Below are 22,239 nucleotides of genomic sequence, written 5' to 3' on the forward strand. Positions count from 1 at the left end.
CCCCCGCGATTCTTTAGGTCATCCCTCATTTCTCTGCTATTCTACACCCCCTTCCCTAACCCTGGTCATGTTGTATCTTTCTCTCTGCTCTGTACTCTTCCAGATGCCTCTGGATGCTTTCTCTCTTTCATCCGCAATAAAAAACCTTCCCCCAAACTGTGGAGCTGCAGTTTGAGTGCTTCCCGTATTGTGCCTGTGGCTGAGTCTCCTGGCATGTCCAGAGCAGATCTTTTGTCCTGTAGTAATTAACACTTTGATTCTGACTCTGACTGTGGCACCATGTTGTCCCTCCCTGAAACCATCTCTTTCCCTGTCTGTGTAGCCTGACTCAGGTCAGTACCATATCCAGCCTGTGGCTTCATTACAATCAGAACCCAAAGCCAGCAGCAGTCATGTCCCCAGCCTTGAGAGGACAGGAGACAGGGCAGGGCACTGGCTGGGATGGGCACTGGGTCAGGGTGGAGTGAGCTGCTGCTGAGCTGGTATGGAATACTATGTCATTCATCCCTTGTCCGGGGCATCCCAGAAGAGCAGACCAGGGCAACCAGAGTCTAGGAGGTGTGAACGGACACCGGTGGGATGCTGGGGCTCTTTCCACTCTTGAACTTTTGTTCCTTCATCTTGAATGTTTCTTCCTTGCCAGTGTGGGCCTGAGTGACTTGTCATTTAGATGTCACCTTCTCTGGGAAGTTGTCCATGAATCTCAACTCCCTGCAACCACTCAGGTCTGGCCTTGGCTGTCACGTATCTCTGACACTTGTCCCTTCTCTTTGGGCACTGCTCACATCCTGTCTTGTTGGTTTCTACTTGTATTTGGATAAAATATAGGACCTCAAGCCTGTCAGGAGAATATTCTACCATTGAGCTATGCCCTTGATCCTCCCTGTTCTTGGTGACTCCTCAGCAGACTACGAACCACTGATGGGGGAGAATAGATCTGTATTGAAATGTCACAGAGAAGGCCACACACTTCAGGGACTCAAGTCTTACCACATTGGTGAATGGAAGGCCACTTCCCCATTTATCGATGGCCCCCAGTCAGTACTGGGGCCATCACCCTTTAGGGTAGGGTGGTGCTGGAGGGGCATTCTAGGCTGCCACTCAGAAGAAAACTATGTAGCAGAGGTAGGCTAGGTAGGGTTGCAAGGAGGAGGGGAAGAGGCAGGTTTATCTAGGAGTATCCCCAACCAATAAACTCCCATAAGAAAACAAGCAAGGCTCCATTTAGGCTCTGTAGGTCTTGGCTGGGTGTAGCAATGCACACCTGTTATCCCAACAGTCATGGGACAGAGGTGGGAGTATTGCTATAAAGGTCAGTCTGGGCTACATAGCAAGTTCTAGATCAGCCAGGCCTCTCATGAAACGATGTCTCAAAAGAGCAAAGAAAATGAAAAGAAAAACAAAACAAAACAAAACAAAAACAAACAAACAAAACCTCCCCAAAGCAGCTATCTAGTCTTTGGCCAGAATTCTGGGCTGCAATGTCCTTAGCAGCAAAAGAGAACTGCTAGCCACAGCTGCTTCAGGTTCTTGGACTGAGATATCCCACTAGGGGAGAATACTCTGTGCCCTTCAAACTGCTGTGCAGACAGATTATTTCCATGCCAGTGAGCTCTATGATCCATCTCACTCCTGCAAGAAGGGCAAGAGCTGGTGTTCCCTTATTGGTGTCTCAGAGCCTGGCCTATCTCAGGATCCCAAAGGCTGTGCGGGATAAATGGGTAAGAGTTGACCGGAACGGATGGCTACGTGAATAAATGAATCAACTCACTTAGCAGGGCAGACAACTTTGACCTGTGTGGTGGGAGAAGGGCAGAGGGAGAGATGGTGGGGATCACAGGACTAGCCTGTTCTCTGGGCTTCCCAGGCTCTGGCCTTCCCCTGCTCGTCACTCCCAAGCCCAGATGAAGGGGAGAGCTGCCAGAGGCTTCGGGCTTGTTTATCAGCAGCACAGTTGTGGGTCAGCACACAGCCAGCAGCATCTGATGCAGCTAAATATATCTTCTTGGACCACACAGCCTGCTCCTAAAGGCCACAGGGACCAGGGACCACACTGCTCATTCTTCTGGGTTGGGCCCTGGCCCTTGTCCTAACCCTGGAACCCTGTTGTCCCCAAGGAGCAAAGAAGATCCCATCTAAACTTCAGGGGCTGGCTGAGTCCATGTGGATAGTTTCATTTTGGACAGAGTCAGAAGACTAAACGGTCCAGTTGTGGGAGAGAAAAATGGTTCACCCCCCTTTGCCTGCATGTTTGTTTATGAAGAGTATTTATTACCTTAGAGATGACATTTTACTTTTTAAAAGTATTTATCTTATGTGTGTGAGTGGATTATTTAAAGATGTATTCATCTTTTTTTAAAGATTTATTTATTATAAAGTACAGTGTAGCTGTCTTCAGACACACCAGAAGAGGGCGTCAGATCTCATTACAGGTGGTTGTGAGCCACCATGTGGTTGCTGGGATCCAAACTCAGGATCTTCAGAAGAGCAGTCAGTGCTGAGCCATCTCACCAGTCCTCTATTCATCATTTTTATTTTGTGTGTATGGTGTTCTGTCTGCAGGTATGTCTGTCTGTGTACCATGTATGTGCTGTGCCTATGGAGGCCAGAAGAGGGCATCATATCCTCTGGACCTGGAGTTGAAGTTGTGCGCCACCATGTGGGTACTGGGAAATGAACCTGGGTCCATCTCTCCAGCTCCTATTATTTTATTTAAAAAAAAAAAAAAAAGTTTTAGCTGGGCAGTGGTGGCACACACCTTTGGTCCCAGCAATTGGGAGGCAGAGGCAGGCAGATTTCTGAGTTCAAGGCCAGCCTAGTCTACAGAGTGAGTTCCAGGACAGCCAGGACCATACCTTGTCTTGAAAAACAAAAACAAACATGTGTATGAATAGTTTTTTTAGACAGGGTTTCTCTGTGTAGCCCTGGTTGTCCCTGGAGCTTGCTATGTAGATCAGGCTGGCCTCAAACTCAGAGATCCTGCCTGCCTCTGCTTCCTGAGTGCTGAGTTTAAAGGCGTGCGCCACCACAGCCTGTCATAGTGTATGAATGTATTGCCTGTATGTGTGCATCCATGCACCCATCCCATGGAAGTCAGAAGAAGGTGGCTGCCCTGGACAGGAATTACAGATAGTTGTAGGTGGGTGCTGGAAACTGAATTCAGGGCCTCCATAAGAGCAAGCAGTGCCCTTAACTGCTGAACACTCTCTCTGTCCCCTATTATTTCTGAGGCAGAATCTCATGTAAACTGAGCAGGCTTTGATTTTACTGTTGCCTAGGGTGATCCTGAATTTCTGATCCTCCTGCCTCTATTCCCAAAGTATTAGAACTGTAGGTTGTTGCACACTATGCCTAGTTTTATGTGGTGCTAGGGATAAATTCCAGAGCTTCGTGCATGCTAGGCAAGCAGTTTGCCAACTGAACCGGATCCCAGGTCCTGGGTTGATGCTGTTATTAGATACTGTTAAGTAGAGGTTAAGAGCATTGCTGCTCTTCCAGACGACTCTGGTTTGGTTCCCAGCACCCATGTGGGAACTTACAACTGTCCATAACTAGTTCCAAGGGATCTGGGTCTCTTCTGGCCTCTGAAGGTACTAGGCAATGGTGATGTACTTATGTATGGTGATGTTCAGACAAAAATACACATAAAATTGGTATTTCTGGTTGTCTTGGAACTCAGTCTGTAGACCAGGCTGGCCTTGAACACACAGAGATCTGCCAACCTCTACTTCCCAAGTGGTGAGATTAAAGGCGTGTAGCAGTCTACCGCTCCCTTTAAGGTTGTGTGTGTGAAGAAAAGTCCTGCAGCATTTCGGCAATCTTAGTGGGAAGGGGGAGGCTGGTAGCCACAGCCATGCCATTCTGTGAAGCTTCTCCATTTTGTCTATTCCTAAAACTAATGTGGATTCCCAAACTGTAACAATTTATCCAGGTTCTTGCCCTCCTTGACACTTGATTATTTTTACCCAGGATGTACCTTATTCCCTCAGCTACCCCTAGCAATGGTCAGTCATGGGCCCCTAATGGAAACTCAGCACCCTTCCCTGCCCTGCAACATCTCCAGCCTATCTGCTCCTGTCTGCTCCTTTCCTCAGATGACCATCCTGCAGATGAGACCCCTCCTCAGTCACCACTTCCCCCAACACCCTCTTCTGTCTGCTGCTGTTCCCCCTCCCCCGTCCTGTCCCTAACATTTCACCTACCTTCCTGCCAAGCCAAGCCTTTCCTGCCTGTCCCTTCACCTGTCCACTGGTCCTCCAACTGCTCCTCTTTGCCAGCCCCACTCCAATCAGGGCTGCCATCTCTGAGCACTTCATGCCTATCCACATTCCCTAGATGTTTGGAATCCTTTCTCTTTAACCCCAACTCCCATGAGTGAGACTTTCAGTATCTTCCTCAGTCCATTGATCAGACCTTGCATGGTATTTACCCCACCTCTGGCCTCCACTTTTTCTCTTGAAGAGAATGTTCGTGCCAACACTTCCTGTTCAGACTCATTGTGCTCAGAATGGGGATCATTGCCCGGTCTGTGTTGTGGCAGTTCTATGCATAATCATAATTGGAATTATCAACTCAATCCAGATGATCTCCAACAATGGGTTATGATGGCCTGCCTCCTGGCAGGAATAGGAAAAGCCTACCCTTTGTGGTCAATTATAAAAATCAGATGAGACTCTGGCCTTGATTTTCACTTGCTTATCTGAAACCATGGTTAAATAGACTACTAACTCTTGACAGGGAAGATTGTAGATATCAGTACTCATAGAAGACAGCCCTGAAGGTCAAAGGTTGGCCTCATATCTCTTATAGAGATATAAAAACAGGTTTGGCGTCTTTAATAACAGAAAGGAGGACATTAAACCATGAGTCCCAGTGAGATCAAGCTAAAACTGGAGGCAAACATGCAGATAACTCATATAAAGGCATGAGTCTAGCCTATGGAGGGCCTGCTTTAAATGTGGCTAAGGGACACGGGGCAGGAGCCTCCTCCATCTCATGGCCACCACCTCAACCCTGCCTCCTGTGTGGTGAACAAGGACAATGAAAATTGGGTTGTACTCATAGAGACACCCATTCCCCTTATGAATGCTTCTCTCCTGCCAGGGTCTAATCTCTGGACCCAGGCTCGGCGAACTTTTGCTGGCACCGACAACCACTGAGAGCTGAGGAGGCCCAGGAGTTGGAAGCCCCTACTGCCATTCTTCTCATGGAACTCAGGGTGACTCTATAGTAGCTGGTAATGTTCTTTTTATTATTCAAAAAATTTTATGTATATGGTGGCTTGGTGTCTTTGGAAGAGGGAGTCAGATCCTCTGGAACTGGAGTTACAAGTGGTTGTGAGCCGCTACCTGAGTGCTAGGAACCGAGTACAGGTCCTTTGGAAGAGCAGCCAGTGCCCTTAAACACTGACCAACTGTCCTTTTAATCTACACGTTGAGTGAATTACTTAGTTTTGCCAGAATCTGCTGGACAAGTTATAGGTAGGAGGTGCATCTACCTAACCTAAGCAGGCTACTCCATTGCTGTGTGACCTGGCCAGTTAGGGCAATGTTTTGCCATTCCTTCCTGGTCATTCCGTTGTCCCTGCCCTTCGGGATAGGACACTATGGAAGAATTCCATGCCTGTATTACTATTTTTTGTCATAAAGGAAGTAAGCTTTCCCCTCCTATGCTCATCTTTTCCCATGAGGCTCTTAGATCCTTGTTAATCCTTGTTCATTGCTTTATATTTTTAATATTACATCATGCCCTCCCTTCTCCTTTCTTCCTCCAACCCTCCCATGTACTCTGCTTTATTCCTTGGGATATCATGAGCTTTTCTTTGTTACTGTTATACATATGAAATATTTAAATTGAAATATATAAATGTGACCTCCTCGGTCCATTTGGCATTACTTGTATGTATATAATTCTCTACTATTGTTCCCCTTCAGGGGTGAGATGTCTTCTCCATGACTCTACCTGCATACTGTTTAAACCATAGAACTGCATCACTTTTGATGCCTGGATCAATATTCTCTTGCCCACTTCCTTCCAGCCTGCAGGGACTTGAACCTATAATATTAGGTCCCTTCAGGCCCTGCTACCTACCAACTACCATCAAAGACCCACTAAATCTCCCTACAGCAATGCTAATGTAACAGTCCAAACCCCTAGTCCAAGACTTATGGCTGATGAACCAAACTGCTGTTCCTACTTACTGGTGGTCCTAACACCCTTTAGCCCACGTGTCTTTTCCCACCTTGCATTTCTCAGTCCTGCATCTCAAAACACTCTGTACCATTTCCCTTGATCCTTCTTGTCAAGACCTGTCATATTTACCTGGACATCTTTGCTTCCCACAACTGAAATTCTCCAGACTATTCAATCTGGAGCCTGCTGCCTCTAGCCCTTGTCTTATTTCAATCTCTCTCCACAAAAGGCTAGAAGAGAGCCATTCTCTGGCATGTTCTTAGTCATCACCTTATTGCCTCTCTGCTATGGATCAGGCTTACACAGTCCATGTGGGACCCCAACCTTTGCTAACCTCAGACTTATTTCTACCTGTCACAGATGCCATGCCACCACCTCCAATTTGCTCCTAAGAGGTCTACCAAGGGCTCCTGGACTGTCTCCCACATGCCACTCACTATGAGGGTGACTCAGGTGTCGTCACTGAGGTAGACACTCCTCAGGCTATAAAGAAGCAAGCCCTTTTCCACTTGGTCTCAAATTCTTCATTCTGGCTTGCCTACCTCTCTGCAACCCCGCAATATACCCTGATTTCCTTTCTAAGGTTAACCTGGCCTATTTATTCCCTGTTGTTTTGCCTGGTGTCTTCATTTTGACAAGCAAGAAACCCCTTAGCACTGCGCTACAGCACAGGCTCATCATCCCCATGTACTGAAGTAGGAGGACCATGAGTTTAGAGGTAGCCTGGGCTATTTAAGAAGACCCTATGACTTTATCTTAAAACAAAACTCAAATCAAACCAAACTACCACCATTAACAACCTCCCATAGCTAGCAGGCAGTTCATCCAACTTGCTACTAGGAAGGAGAAGAGGAAGGAAGTGGGTGATGCCAGCTTTGAAGAGCAGAAGCCAGCAAGGAAGAAATGAGCAAGACGCAGGAAGGACCTCTACCAAGCTTGCCTTTTCCATTCACCTCTGCTGACATTTGGTTCTGGGCCTGCCACTTAGCTTGCTGTGTCTAAAGCTGGTCCTGGGGCTGTTTGTCTGATATAGCTTTTGTGTCAATGGCTGGGCCATTCATTCCCACAAGGTCTGAAGCCAGCACAAGTTCCCGCCACCAACCTCTCAAGGTCTTTCCCAGGCAGACACTTTCCTTAGAATCTATTGTTTCCTCATAGCAGAAACCTGGGCACAGCCAGAGGCCCTGCTTCCTTTACCTGCCCCCTCCCTCTGAACGATGTGAAATGCATCATGAGCACGGCTGAAGTGGGGAGCCAGCAATGAGCATGCTGCTACGTGGACTGTAGGGTTGCATCACCCGGGAGCTGTCTCAGAGAAGCATGGGTGAGAAGCCAGATTTCTCCATGGCCATGAGGAAGAAGAACCAGGAGTCAGCTAAGAATGCTGACCCTGATGGAGTTTGGTGGTCACAGTAATGGCTTTACCGTGCCAGGAATAGAGGGTGACCCTGCAAATGACAGTAATCAGATAGGTTGCATCTGGGTAGAGGTCACAGGTACTCAACAACACATGGTGTCAGTAGAACTCACATTGGACTGTAATGGAGGAAACAGTTTAAAGTAAAAAACAAAACAACAAAGCCAGGTGTGGTGACACATGCCAACATTTGGGGTCTTGTTGGGAATTCAGATTTATACCATTTTCCTGAAGTAGAACCCATTATTTAACATTTAAGGTAGGCTGGCATGGTGGTATACTTGGAAGCTGGAGGCAAGAAAAATCAGGATTTCAAGGCCAGTCTTTCTATATAGTGAGTTTGAGGTGAACTTGAGGTACCCAAGCCTCTTATAAAAAAAAAAAAAAAAAAAAAAAAAAAAAAAAAAAAAACAAAAAAAAACAAAACAAAAACAAAAACCAAAGTGAAAACCAAAACAACAACAGATAATAGTGTAACTAAGATCTCATGATGTGACTCAGGTTTCAATTGTTATTTTCTACTCAACGGCTAAACTCTTCCTGCAAAATCCTTCCTTAGCATTAAAAGTGAACCTCTGTAAAACTCTCCAGATCCAAAGAATCTAGTAGGTTTTCAATTATACACTTAAGGAACTGAGATGGTCTGGTGCAAATATCTCATGTGAAAGCTACCAGTGAAGCTCTGTGGATGGACACATACCTGCAAACACCAAGGCTTGTGTGCAAGACACACCCAGTTAATTGCTCAGTCTGCATGGCCCACATACTGTGCCCAGCCCATCGTCCTGGGCATAAGCCAGTCTGGGAAGTTTCAATAAAGCCCTAGGGAGAGCCTGTCAAAACAAGTGCAGCACAGACCTGGTCTCCCAGGCTGAATATTCAGACCCATGACTTTAAAATCCATTTATGTGGCCAGGCAGTGGTGGGCCACGCCTTTAATCCCAGCACTTAGGAGGTAGATGCAGGTGGATTTCTGAGTTCGAGGCCAGCCTAGTCTACAGATTGAGTTCCAAGACAGCCAGGACTACGAAAACAAACAGAAAAACAAACCAAAAAACCCACCCACCCAACCAACCAAAAAAAATCCATTTATGTGGCCTTCATGGCTGACCCCTGTTGTAAGGCGACCCTGACCAAGAGGCCTGCTTTACAGATCCAACTCATGGCTCTAACTTGGACTGGGCTCTGAGGCTTGCTGAGAAATGTATCTTTTAGCCAACCTGGAATTCTCTCCAGACATGTTTTGTTTGTTTGTTTATTTAAGTTTTTCAAGACTTGTAGCCCTGTTTGTCCTGGAACTCATTTTGTAGATCAGGCTGGCCTCAGGTTCAGAGATCCATCTGCTCTGCCTCCTGAGTAATGAGATTAAAGGCATGCATCTTGTTTTGTTTTTTAAGGAAGATAAAACAAAAACAAAAATACCCCAAAGCTGGGCTGTTCTTTTACATAGAAAACAAGACATGTTTTGAGAGTGGGTAGATGGGTTAGGAGACACTTGTGTTCAAAGCCTTTTATCGGAAGATAACAATACTCTAAGCTGGAAAAGGAGGCAGGTGAGAGAACTGAAGCTATCTGTAGTGTGTTTACAGTTAAGAGACTGATCCAGAACTCAGGATCTCAGCTGTTAGGTCCACAGACAGATAGCCCACTGTGGATCTCAGACAAAGAGGAATGCACTGGTGGCTTTATTGGGATGGAAACTAGATGGCCCTCAGTCTAACGGGCCAGCTGACTCACTAGGTTACAAAAGCTATAGCAGGAACAGTGCAGGGTATAGTTAATTGGGAACCTTGTGCCAGTGTGAGACTCTGGTCATGTTTACCACCAAGAAAAACAGGATCCAGGTCACCAACAGTACTACTTGAAAATGAAGGTCTGTCTTTAGCAATAGAACTGCAGCTGTTCAGTGGCCAGTCTGTCTCCATCAATGTGTATGGGGGTGAACCCAGGCTAGGGAGTGCTCAAAGGCGATCAAAGAACATGTGAGTATTTTAAGTTCAATCACGGAATAGTGACTGCCAGTCTAGGCAGGTACCTAGTACCTTTTTCTCAACTGACCAGGCAGCTGTCAAAAATAAGAACATCTGGAATTCTTAGGAACTCACTTTACTGTTTTCTTTCATGTTTCTTACAAGTATTCAGATTACCACTATCTAACTCTGCCTGGTCCAGGCCAGTCATGCTGTGCCTGAACCATAAGGAACCCTCATTCCCAGGGCCAATACTGCATGCCAGGAACTTGGTCAATCCTCTTTTGAAGAATGGAGACAAATCCCCAAGTTCAATTAACACTGCATCTGAGCACATCCTCCCCAGCGCACTTCTTGTCCCCCTGAGCACACCCCCACTGCACACTCCTTGTCCCAGTATGGTCCTCTTTGGTTACAGGAGAAGTTAGGACTCGGCATTGTTTTGACAAATCTCCAAAGTACAAAGGCAGCTGCAAAGACCACAGACACTTTGATTTACATAAAATTATCTCACTCCATTTTATTTAAGATTTTTTTATCCAGTTAGTAAAAGAAAGATGTGTCTCTCTTTATACATATGTACAAGTTCAGTTATAAAAATAGACAGCACATTCAAAGAGAAAAAAAGGCTTGGCATTTTTCTGATTCCCTCTAAAGAGCATCTGTACACAGGAGTCAGGGTTTGGGTAGGGGAATCTTTATGATTTAAATTAAATGATTCCCCTACACCTACTCCAAAAAAAAAAAAAAAAAAGTGTTTAAAAAATCAATCTATCTAAACTCAATTCCGCGATTTCAGGTGTGCAAATTAGAGGCTGGCCCGCCCAGAAGCACCTGTTCCACCAGGGACATCAGGTGGAAAGCCCTCCCAACCGCCCTTTTCCCCTCTCAGAGGGCAGCAAGCTCAGGCGAGTGGGGCAGGGCTGGGAGGGGTGGTGCTGAGCTAGCTCCCTCCCCATCTCACTCCTGCCGTCCCCTTTTTCTCAGTGCAATACAGACAGTGCATACAGCCAAGCAGGGGCTGAAGGGCAAAGCCAGGGAGGCTGTGCATTCAGGATGGGCAAAGGGGCATCTGCAAGAGGGTGGCGAGGATGTCCTGCTGACTGAGGTGGTTCCTGGGTCTCTTACTGGCTTCTGGGAAGTCCCTTGAGTGGGAGCTGCTGCTACTGTTGCTGGTGGGACCTAAAGCTTCCCTGTTGTGAACCGTGCTGGACAGTGGAGGAAATGCTGGGAAACTGCCTGTGGCTCTGCTTGTTCAGCCTCTGTCATCCTTACAGCCACCATCTTCTCTGGCATTCATTGCGTTCTTCAGTGATGACACTGTGGCAAATAGGGTTTAGAGACCCAGGAGCACTCCCAGACTATGGGTACCAGGGAACCACTTCCTCCCTTCCTAGCCCTGCAGGAAACCGTAACCTTTAGAAGTCTCCACTATGGAAGGCTTTTCACAGCACCCATGGAGCCTTCATGAGGGACATGGTCAGAGCTGAAGCATGAGCATCTATAAAAGGGGTCTATGTCAGGCCCTTCCCCAGAAAGAGGTTAAGAGTATGGCTGCAGAGTACATCTAGGATGCTGCCTGCAGGGCCAAACCCAGGATATTCCTTTGGAAACAGGTGATAAAAGTGCTCACACCAACCACCTGCCTGTCCTCTCCTGCTACAACTGGCCCTTTCCACTCTCCAAATAGGATACAAGATGCCACACTGGGCAAGCCATCCAAAGACCACCTATGGCCCAGAACTGTAGCCCCTGGTTTGGTTGAAGGAAGCTAGAGGGCAGAGAGGGTTACCATGGTTACCGTCCTCCAGAGGGGTTGGTGCCTTTGCCCTGTTTCCGGATCAAGGAGTCTGAGGCTAGGCTGCTGGTCATGTGGAGGCTTTTAGGAGTCCCAGGAATATTATTTCCTTTGTTCAGAGGGGAACTTAAGGGAGAAGAGGCGCTTGAAGGTCCAAAGTCTGCAAGGCCAGCAGGTCGGACAATGGATGTCTGCAGAGGACTGCTTGCGGAGATTCCTGTCAGGATGGAGAAAAACACAATGACCCTTAGCACCAGCTGACAGCCTTGGGAGTCTGAAGTATTAGTCTAAGTCTGGGCTGGGGGAAAGGGGTGGGAATCCCTCTGTCTGCTGCTCCTCGCCAACATCTCTGAGGTGCATTTCCTTATTTTTCCTGTTAATTGCCTTTTGGTAGGATGTCTGCAATATTAAGAGATAACAACATGCACTCAGCCCCACTTACACTACCCCACCCAGAGTGGAAGACATACTCTTCAGGCTCTGGAGAGGGGACATGTCTGGTGTGGAAGGCCTGGGTTGCACATGAGAGCTCTAGCTCACCAGGCACTCATACTGTCCTGTCTTCTGGAAAATACCTGAATTCAGTTGCTTTTTGTTTGTTGAGATAGTATCATCTAGATGGATGTCCTGGAATTCACTCTGGAGACCAGGCTGGTCCTGAATTCACAAGGATCTGACTGTGTCTGCCTCCTGAGTGCTGGGATTAAAGGCATGCGCCACCACAGCCTGGCTGCTGTTTCCTTCTTCATTTCATAGAAGCCACTACTCTTCAAATCTGGCCAAGGGACACAAGGTGGCCCAGTCTTTCTAGCACTGGCCAAGGGTACCTCTGTTTTCCACCAAGGCTATCTCTGTTTTCCAAGTTCTGTCACATCAAGGACTTGGACAAACCTCATCTTTGGTATAGTTCCCTGGACAATAGTGAATTTTTCCTTATTTTTAAAGATTTATTTATTTATTATATATAAGTACACTGTAGCTGCCTTCAGACACACCAGAAGAGGGCATCAGACTCCATTACAGATGGTTGTGAGTCACCACGTGGTTGCTGGGATTTGAACTCAGGACCTCTGGAAGAGCAGTTGGTGCCCATTGAGCCCCCTCCTCTCCAGCCCTGTCTTGCATGTTTGTTCTGTCTGTTTGCTTTTCTTTTTATCAGTAGCCCAAGCTGGTTTTGTCAAAATTATTATGTAGCAGAGGATTACCTGAAACTCTTCTCCTGCCTGCTGCTACCAAGTTCTGTGATGCACATCAGCATGGCTGGTATGTTTCTTTTCTGCTCATATACCATGGGGCTGCAGGCACTTCTGGATCAGCCCTTCTTACTTTTCATTCCTAGCTATCAGTCTCTGTTGGTTTTTCTCAGGCCAGTCTACCTCCTTGCTTCCTGTACCCTCCTACCTGCTTCTCTGTGTATCACACTGCCTCACCCATGGGTGAAGCCCTGGCATAGCAGCTTTGAGTACTGGAGTAACTACTGCTGTCCAAGGACACAAATGAGCTAGCAAAGGGCTAAGAAACATCAGGGAAGGCTACTGTACTTATTTCCTTAATGAATCAATAATGAAAGCAGAGACTCCTGCAATGGGAGAAAGGAGAAGTGAATCAACTTTTACTAAGCACTCACAATAGGCCAAGTACTTTCTATACAAGTATGCATTTCCCTGCTCAAACAATTCTATTAGCCATCAGAAGTTCAAGGTCACCACTGTCTGCGTCATGAATACAAAGCTTGCCTCTTTCCATTATCTGTATACTGCTTATAAACCACTCCATGGGCCGGGCAGTGGTGGTGCACGCCTTTAATCCCAGCACTTGGGAGGCAGAGGCAGGTGGATTTCTGAATTCGAGGCCAGCCTGGTTTACAGAGTGAGTTCCAGGACAGTCAGGGCTACACAGAGAAACCCTGTCTCGAAAAACCAAAACCAAACCAAACCAAACCAAAACCAAACCAAACCAAAACCAAACCAAAAAACAAACCACTCCATGACATGCTTCTCTTCTTCTGGCTTATTTCATTCAAGGGTATGCATGCTCTACCAGCTCTACTCCTATGCACACTTAGGGGTGTACTGCCTGAGGCAATGGCTCAGGTAGCTGGGCAAATGTTAACTATCCTTGTTTGGATTACTGAAAAATAAAATGTCTCAGAAAAACAAACAAAACAAAAACCAATAACCAGCTGGACGGTGGTGGCATACACCTTTAATCCCAGCACTTGGGCGGCAGAGGCAGGTGGATTTCTGAGTTCGAGGCCAGCCTGGTCTACAGAGGGAGTTCCAGGACAGCCAGGGCTACACAGCGAAGCCCTGTCTTGAAAAACCAAAAACAAAACAAAACAAAACAAAACAAAAAAACCCAATAACCAACCAGAATTAAATGGTGAGGGGCAGGAAAACTGGATGTTTCAAGTGCAATTCCTCCTCCTGTTCACTCTGGCCATAGCTACTTCTACTTCACAGACAGCTATTTATCAGGAGTCCTAAGCTAGTCTCTGGGATTTTGGCTTGGAGAATCCTGCACAGTCTATCTTGTAGGATGTTCAACAGATTCTCAGACAGTCCTTGACCACAATATGCACCAACCTTTAGATACATTGTACCCGTATGCAGCATAAGCAGCTGCAGAAGCTGCTGCGGCCCCTGCTTTGGCTCCTGCCATCGCAGCAGCACTGCCTGCAGTGGACTTGCGGCTTCGGCCTTTGCCTGCTCCTTTGGCTGTGCTTCCTGAACCCTTAGGGCGGCCTCGGCTTCGAGCTGAGTGACCACGTCCTGCAGCTGGCACTTCCTGAATGGAAATTCCTGTGGGAACAAATATCCAAGAGGGAAAAAAATAAATCTCTTAAAATGTTAACAAGTATCCCCTGATATGGAATACTGGCTCTCAAGGGATCCTCTTTTGTTTGAGACAAGGTTTCCTAATGTTGTTCAGGCTGGCCTTTTTAAAAAACTCCTGATCAAGTAATCCTCCAATCTCAGACTGAGATTCTGAGTTCTGGGACTATAGACACAGGATATGGTGCAGGGCTCACTGAGATTTGAGGACATTTGGGGCTGTCTTTTAACACAGCTATGCTCTTCCAACTGTCCTTTTAAGGAGTGGCTCCACCATGGTTATTATTTTTTCTTCTAGCCCCTCACTAAATGAACTACAAGACTGGCTACAGAAATTAAAGTGTTCCTGCCTTAAACAATCAACCTCTATTTCTATTTAAACCAAACCAAACCAAACCAAACCAAACCAAACCAAACCAAACCAAACCAAACTAAACTTCTGGGCACTGAACCCAGGCTTTGGATTTAGCGCATGCTAGGACAAGCATTCTACCACTGAACCACACATCAATCTTATGGCTAAGGTTGGTTTTTGTTTTAAATTTAAAATTTGAGACAGGGTCTCATTATGTAGCCAAAGGTTGGCCTTGACTTCTAGATCTTTCTACTTATCCTCTTCAGAGTACTATGGTCAGTCCTATTTTCAGGCTTTAAAATTAAGGTTCATCAAGAAACATAGTAGTAACATTAGGCCTCATAAAACAACAAAAAATAAATGTCCCCAAAGCTAATTTAATTAAAAATTAGCAAAATACAGGGTTTGGGGAGCCAGCTCTACTAGAGAAAAGTGCCTGCCATGGGGGCATGAGCCCTGAGCCTGGGTCTCCAGCCTATGAGAGCGGGCAGTCCGTGGATAGGGATGAGAAGGCAGACAAAAGGGGCTCGCTGGCCAGCCAGTTTAGCTCAAACAGTGAGCTTCAGGGTCAGTGACAGAAGACACAAATATACACATGCCAAATGTGCATACATACCAATCAAGAAAGATATCTATGTCAGTCAACCTTTGGCCTCTACATGCCTATGCATGTACCTCACACATCAACACACTTGAATACACACATACACACACAAACACACATATACTCAATATGTAAAAAGTTAAGAAAAACTAGTAAAAATAAAGGCAAAATACTAAAGACAGAATAAGTAGAAAACAATAAAAAAAAATTCACAAAGTTCTTATTTTGCTTCTCCTAAACATTACCTATTCCTTTTGCCTAGAAAGACTATTAAAAATTTTAAATCGTTTTATATATTCTACTTTTGGAAAAGAGAATTAAATTCTGGTATCTGAGTTCATGAGATGGTTAGGCAGGTAGTAGGCTATTGATACCATGCCTGATAGGTGGATTCAATTCCTGGGACCACAACTGTAGAAGTAGAGAACCAATTCTTATATTCCTTTGACCTTTGACCCCCACGTTGTATGCACACACACACAATAAATAAAAATGTGCTAGCATATGCTTTTAAAATAAAATAAAAATGTGGTAGTATATGCTTTTAATCCAAGGATGTAGAAATCAGAGACAGGTGGATTTCTTATTAAGTTAAAGGACAGCCTGGTCTACACAGCAAATGCCAGCACTATGTGAGAGACCCTGTCTTGAAAAACAAACAAAACAACAACAAAAATATCCAAAACAGAACAAAAAAGTAATTAAAAGAGAAAAATCCCTTATCCTAAAAGGAAGCAGAGCTCACTTAACACCAAAGGAATGCTTCCCCGTTAAGTAGTAGAGTAGGCCGATGCTGTATGAGAGAGCAGCATCACTTACCATTCACAGTGTCTGACACAGAGCCTGTTATGGAAGCAGGAGAGTTGGTAGCTCTAGACTGAGGCGCTGAGGAGGCCGGGTCATCCACGATGACTAACATGTCACTGCTGCTCTCATCAGGGGGAATGGAGCCAGTGTGCAGTTCACTACTGATTGAGATCTGGAGGCAGAAGGGCTGAGATTACTAATAACTTCACTGGCTACAACCCTCATGCTCAAGTGAGACTGCTTTGGGGACATGTCTGCATATCTCTCTCCCATCTGCCTTCAGTGTTGATCCTGCCTTGGGTTCTGAGAGTTAGTCTGTCCTTGTGCAACCTTTTCCACAGGCTAGAATTGAGTACTTCCCAGCCCTGTGTCCCTGCCATAAGGTCAGAGTGCAGTCCCACTGCTGTGCTGTACAACGCAGGAGGAGGCTCACCTCACTGAAAGGGCTAGGCATGGCTGAGTCTACACTGATGAAAGAATCATCCCCATCAGCGGAGAGGTTGGAGTTGTCAGCAGAAGGAACAAAGGGGATCACGAGGTTCACACCCTCTTTTCTCCTCTTCCCATCCAACTCATCTTCCTTTTTCTTCTGGGAATACAAAGGTCAGAAAATCCATAAAAACATGAGCATTTGCCCCAAAGAGAAAAGTGAGATTAACAAATAAAACAATTATAGGCAGAGTCTTGCTATATGGCTCTGAGTAGTCTGGCACTTGTTATGGTGTGGCTTCATCGTTCTGCCTAAGCCTGAGCACACACCCCACAACTGACTTGAGACAGGGCCTTGCTCTATAGCTTAGGCTGACCTCAAATTTTCTCCATCTTCCTGACAGCATTTATTCTGGCTCTATTAATTTTTTGTGTGTACAGGTTATGTATGTACTGAGGACTGAACTAAGGGCCTCTCACACTCAGGAAAGTGCTCCACCACTAAGCCACTTCTCAAGCCCTGAATCTTAAAGGAAGTGAAAACTTACAGAGGAGGAGGAAGGAGCACCCTCTTTCCTGACATCCCGTTTCTAGGCTGGCTCGTTCCCTGACTGACTGACTGTATGTGTGCATATGCATGTACTGCATTCACATGAAGTCCGAAGATAGCGTGTGGGAATTAGTTCTTACTTTCCACCACATAAATTCCTGGAATCAAACTCAGGTCATCAGGCTAGGCATCAAGTGCCTTTACCTTCTGAGCCATCTCACTGACTGTTTGAGACAGAGCTATGTTGTATACATCTATTGCAGGATTAAGTGTATACAATTATAAGTAGTTTGTGTTATCATTGTGTACTTTCTATTCTAAACTGTTAATCTTGAATAGGTGGATTGGCTCAATGGGAACTGGTGGCTGTCACCTAAGCTGGATGATGCCAGTTCGATCCCAGAGTCCATAAAAGGTAGGAGAGAACCAACTCTATACAGTTGTCCTCTGAACTTCTCATACCCACTGTGGCATGTGTACACTAACATTCACACACAAAAGAGCTATTGATTTCTGCATCGGCCTATGTAAGAAAGCTACCTTTTATTCTTTGACAGGTTCTCTGTCCTCCCTTCTTCCATCCCTCAGCGATCCCCTTTTAAGGATGATACCTTAGTCCTTTAACACTAAGCTAAATCCCCAGAAACTAGATATTGTTTCTGTACGTTAAAGCTACTTTTATTTTAAGTAGCGGCAAGTAATGGGTTAGATATGAGAACAGGGTGAGAAGGAGCCTGCCAGGGAAGGGGCAGAAATGGCAGCCCAAACCAGGAGGACTCGGTGTTTCATTTTTAGGATTTAAGTCTATAAAAGAAGTGATTACAAAGTATCCCCAGACTAAAACTAGCTCTTCACAAAAAGGGGTTTGAACAGACCAACCAACTCTAGGCTGCCAGCCATCAAAGGCCTATGACTAAAGGGGTCGAACCCCAGCCTGTTTTCTTTTTTGGAGACAGTCTCCTTATGGAGCCATGACTGGCCTGGAACTCAGAGATCTGCCCGACTCTGTTTCCCAAATGCTAGGATTAAAGGTGGGTCTCATCATGCTTGCCCAAGTCCTTTTAAAGGAGTCTATGAAAGAAGTCAGATACTCCTGAGTCAGAAGCAGGAGGATATTTTGAGTTCCAGGCCAGCCTAGTTTACACAGTGAGTTCCAGGGAAGCCAGAGATACGTAGAAAATCCCTGACCCAAACCACATAAACAAAGTTCTATAAAAGCTAATTATGTAAGTAACATTATCTCCTTAGCTGTCAGTTATCACCGATTGTCCAGTCCAACTGTGACTAACACTAGCATGTGTGAGAATGAAGTATAGCTCTACATTTGATGTTTTTTACCTCATCAAATGTCTACTAGCACAGCAGTTTCAAATAACACAGAGAATAAGATCGCTCAGCAGAAAAGAGTGGTTGCCTGTCAATCTGGAGGACCTGAGTTTAATCTCCAGAACTTTCATGATAGAGGAAGAAAATCAACTTTCATGAGTCGTTCTCGGATCTGCACATGCAAGCTGTGGTTTACTATGTATACACAAATATGTGTGTATGTGCATATACTGTATGCCACCCAAATGCTTTTTGTGCTTCTAAAACTTATTACAGGGCCCGCATGCCCACACAACCCATGGGGAGATACCTTTTCTGCATACTTCTCCCGCTTGCGTTTGCGTTCTTTCACTCTGTTGCTTTCCTCCTGCTGCCGTTTTTCTTCCTGCCGCAGTCTCACTATCAAGAAAATGTAGGAATCATAATATTATGCTCTGAAATTTAGGGCTATATCCTCTAGTGGTTCCCAAGGTATAATTTTTGTTTAAGAAAAACTATTATTTAAGAAAAATATTGGTCTGGGTACACACTTTAAATTCCCAGGATCAAGAGGCAAAGTTAGGGGCTGGCGAGATGGCTCAGTGGGTAAGAACACTGGCTGCTCTTCTGAAGGTCCTGAGTTCGGATCCCAGCAACCACATGGTGGCTCACAACCACCTGTAATGAGACTGGACGCCCTCTTCTGGTGGGTCTTAAGACAGCTTCAGTGAATTAAGCCAGAGCGAGCAGGACTGGAGAGAGGGGGACCGGAGCGAGCAGGGCTGGCAGAGGTCCTGAGTTCAACAGCAGCCACACACATGATGGCTCACAGCCATCTATTGAGCTATAGTGTATTCATACACATAAAATATATAAAATAAATCTTAAAAAAAAGGAGGCAAAGTTAGGCAAGTTCGGAAGTTCGAGGCCAACCTGCTTTACAGAGCTAGTTACAGAACAGCCAAGGAAGGATACATAAAAAAATTCTGTCTTAGAAAAACCAAACCAAAACTAAGCAAAACCCAAGTAAACAAACAAAAAAACCCAAAAAACAAAACAAAACAAAGCCCCCTTTTTCTAAGTGCAGAACAACAGTCAGTGGTGTCTGCAGCTTTCAGGCTCAATCCTGGCTGCTGCTCAGTTACAGGGCTGCCTGGCTTCTCTGCTTGACAAGAGCTTAGTTTTAGATGTGGAGGTGAGGACTCGCTCACAGGAACTCAGGGTAAATCTGAAACTTAACATTCTCAGAATCTACAACTCTAGGCAAAGGGTCTTTAAGCTTGCTGTTGAAATTACGTGTAAAATATTTTTCTGGGTGGGCTGGAGAGATGGCTCAGTGGTTAAGAGCACTGACTGCTCTTTCAAAGTTTGAGTTCAGTTCCTAGCAACCACATGGTGGCTCATAACCATCTGTAATGAGATCAGATGCCCTCTTCTGGTGTGTCTGAAGATCAGCTACAGTGTACTTACATATAATAAACAAATAAATCTGGGCCAATGAGATGGCTCAGTAAGTAAAGGCATTTGCTGTCAAGCCTGACAACCTGAATTTGAACCTGGAACTCATATAGTGGAAGGTAACCACAATCTCCTACACATAGACACACACACACACAGAGACAGACAGACACACAGACAGACAGACACAGACACAGACACAGACACACACACACACACGCCTTGGTGTACACAATGCTTATCTCATTCTGTAAATCTGGGGAGGGCAGAACTTTGGCTGCCAGAGTACATACGTTTCTTTTCCAGTTCTTCATCATCTAGAAGAAGGCTAACCACCTCTTTGGGTTTCAAGGTATCTGGTTTGAAGTTCCCACCAGAAATCACCATGCGCTGAATCTACACAAAGTGGATTAAAATGTCACTCCATGTGTTCTTTCCCATACAGCAGCATCAGCATCAGCATCACCCTGTGAATCAGCTCCACAGGGAGGCTTTGGATCACGAGTTCTTGGTCACTGACCTGGCACCTACACATTATTTGTCCCAAAGAAAGGACAATTTGAGATATTTTGGAACAAACCAAGGTGGATTCTGAAATGTCACCCTTCCTCCTCCAAAGCTGAACATGCCAAACACAGGCCTTTCCTGGTGTCAGCGTGCACAGGAGCAGCTAGGAAGACTGCTAATGTACAGGCTCCGATGCTTACCAAGGACAATTTTAGTTTTGTCATGCCTAATGAAATACAAGTCTTAAATAGTTTTGGTACAGTTACTGCGACTGTTTTCTCTGTTCCTCCAGCATGATCACCCTTCCTTCCCAGTGCTTACCTCACTCTTTTCCTTGGCTCTCTGCAGAATACGCTCCTCAATTGTGCCTTTACAGATAAGTCGGTACACAGTGACCTGCTTTGTCTGCCCCAAGCGGTGGGCCCGATCCATGGCCTGCTGGTCTACAGTGGGGTTCCAGTCACTATCGTAGAAAATCACCTGCATAGACAAGAAAAGGATACAACAAAAATGGATGTATTCTGAGCGCAGGACAGAATTTCTGAGAGCAGTATAGCCACTCATCTGTCTATAAAAGTGGTGTTGCCACGTCCAATTTCTTTCTATGGTGTAATGATGAGAAAGTAAGTCCTTCAAAGACCAAGCTACATGTTTGTTGCTCTGGAAAGCCAGGCATGCCCCTGCTCTTTCCACAGTTTTCACTGAGAAGATAAAACTATGAACTAGAGAAATGGTTAAGGGGATGAGGACCTGAGTTTTATTCTCAGTACCTAGGACAGGAGGCTGATAATCTCCTGTACCTCCAGTTCTAGGGGATCTGACATATCTAGCCTTCATGGCATGTGCACATACATGATTAAAAATAAAATAAATTTAAAGGGGGGGTGTTGGTGATAGCAATCAGACAAGAGTGCTTGCATGTGTCTAAAGTCACTGACACTTAGGATCACTATCAAGACCAGGTTGAACAAAACAGCAACAACCTCCTAAATTAATATAAATAATATTAATAGCTAATAGCTACGTCTAGTATTAGTTAGCTAACATCTCATTAATAATAGACTGTAAGTGCAACCACCATTCTAAGTCAATAACTCTTCCCATAGTATCTCTATGACCTGTATACTAATAAGACTTCTATTTTAGCACTGGGTACACAGCCTAATGGCAGATCACACATAGCAGGTGTTTAGTAGAACATAGAACTTAGCTTGATTCTCTGCACTGGAAAAAACAAAAAACAAAAAACAAAATCAAAACAAAAAAACCCTCTTACTTTATAGATGAAGAGATTAAGGCATAGAAGAATTAAAGAGAATTTTTCTAAGTGTGTAGTTAATCTGGTTTGGTCCTAGCTGGTTATGCACACTCTATCTGCCCAAGAGCTCTGGATTCACGAATGAATAAGACAGACAGAATGACAGACAGACAGACTCTCACCCACACATACCAGCTAATTTTGATATGCCTTACTTGCTCAATGGCTGGGCCATTCCAAACCTGCCCTTGGCTAGCACACATTCCGCTACAGTACTCCTGAATTAACAACATCTTTTAAAATCTTTATCTCATTTCTGCTACCCTAGACCCAATTGGGGGGAGTGGCCCAGATTCTTACATGTTGTCAGGCCTTTAACTCTGCTACCTCTTCTCCTCAGTCATGGCAAGTCTCCTCTCTCTCCTCTACAGTCCCTTACCAGTGCAATCCAAAAGTCCTGCTTCTGTTTCCTGCCCAGCCACTGGCTGTATGGTAATTTTTCATTACCAATCAAAGCCAGCTGGGAGCAGGGACCCTCAGCATTTGGAATCTCTTTGGGAGCTGAATTAAGACAAAACATTTGAACGTTTTCCCAACATAAGTGTACTAGCTTGTCTTGTGTGTCAACATGACAAAAGCTAGTCATCAAATATAAAGAAGCCCCAGATGCTGGGCAGTGGTGGTACACACCTTTAGTCCCAGCACTTGGGAGGCAGAGGCAGGCAGATTTCTTTTCTTTTCTTTTTTTTTTTTTT

General features: G+C 45.3%; 1 protein-coding gene across 4 annotated transcripts in view; it reads right to left on the reverse strand.

Annotated features, from left to right (window-relative positions):
- Positions 1–10,073: 10,073 nt before the first annotated feature.
- Positions 10,074–22,239, reverse strand: part of Ino80 (INO80 complex ATPase subunit) — a 94,939-nt gene continuing 82,773 nt past the window's right edge. For 2 of the 4 annotated variants that reach the window (XM_031371516.1, XM_031371519.1), the window contains 8 exons: positions 20,548–20,706; positions 20,013–20,115; positions 18,593–18,681; positions 16,411–16,566; positions 15,990–16,149; positions 13,963–14,178; positions 11,381–11,594; positions 10,074–10,899 (listed from right to left, as the gene is read on the reverse strand). In XM_031371516.1, coding sequence (XP_031227376.1) covers positions 10,851–10,899; positions 11,381–11,594; positions 13,963–14,178; positions 15,990–16,149; positions 16,411–16,566; positions 18,593–18,681; positions 20,013–20,115; positions 20,548–20,706 — 1,146 coding nt within the window. In that variant the 3' untranslated portion in view covers positions 10,074–10,850. Of the gene's footprint in view, positions 11,595–13,962; positions 14,179–15,989; positions 16,150–16,410; positions 16,567–18,592; positions 18,682–20,012; positions 20,116–20,547; positions 20,707–22,239 lie in introns of all 4 variants that reach the window. The other 2 variants (XM_031371518.1, XM_031371517.1) reach the window with 2 other exon arrangements.

The sequence above is a fragment of the Mastomys coucha genome, unplaced genomic scaffold (assembly GCF_008632895.1).
Source record: "Mastomys coucha isolate ucsf_1 unplaced genomic scaffold, UCSF_Mcou_1 pScaffold15, whole genome shotgun sequence".
Classification (NCBI taxonomy): Eukaryota; Metazoa; Chordata; class Mammalia; order Rodentia; family Muridae; genus Mastomys; species Mastomys coucha.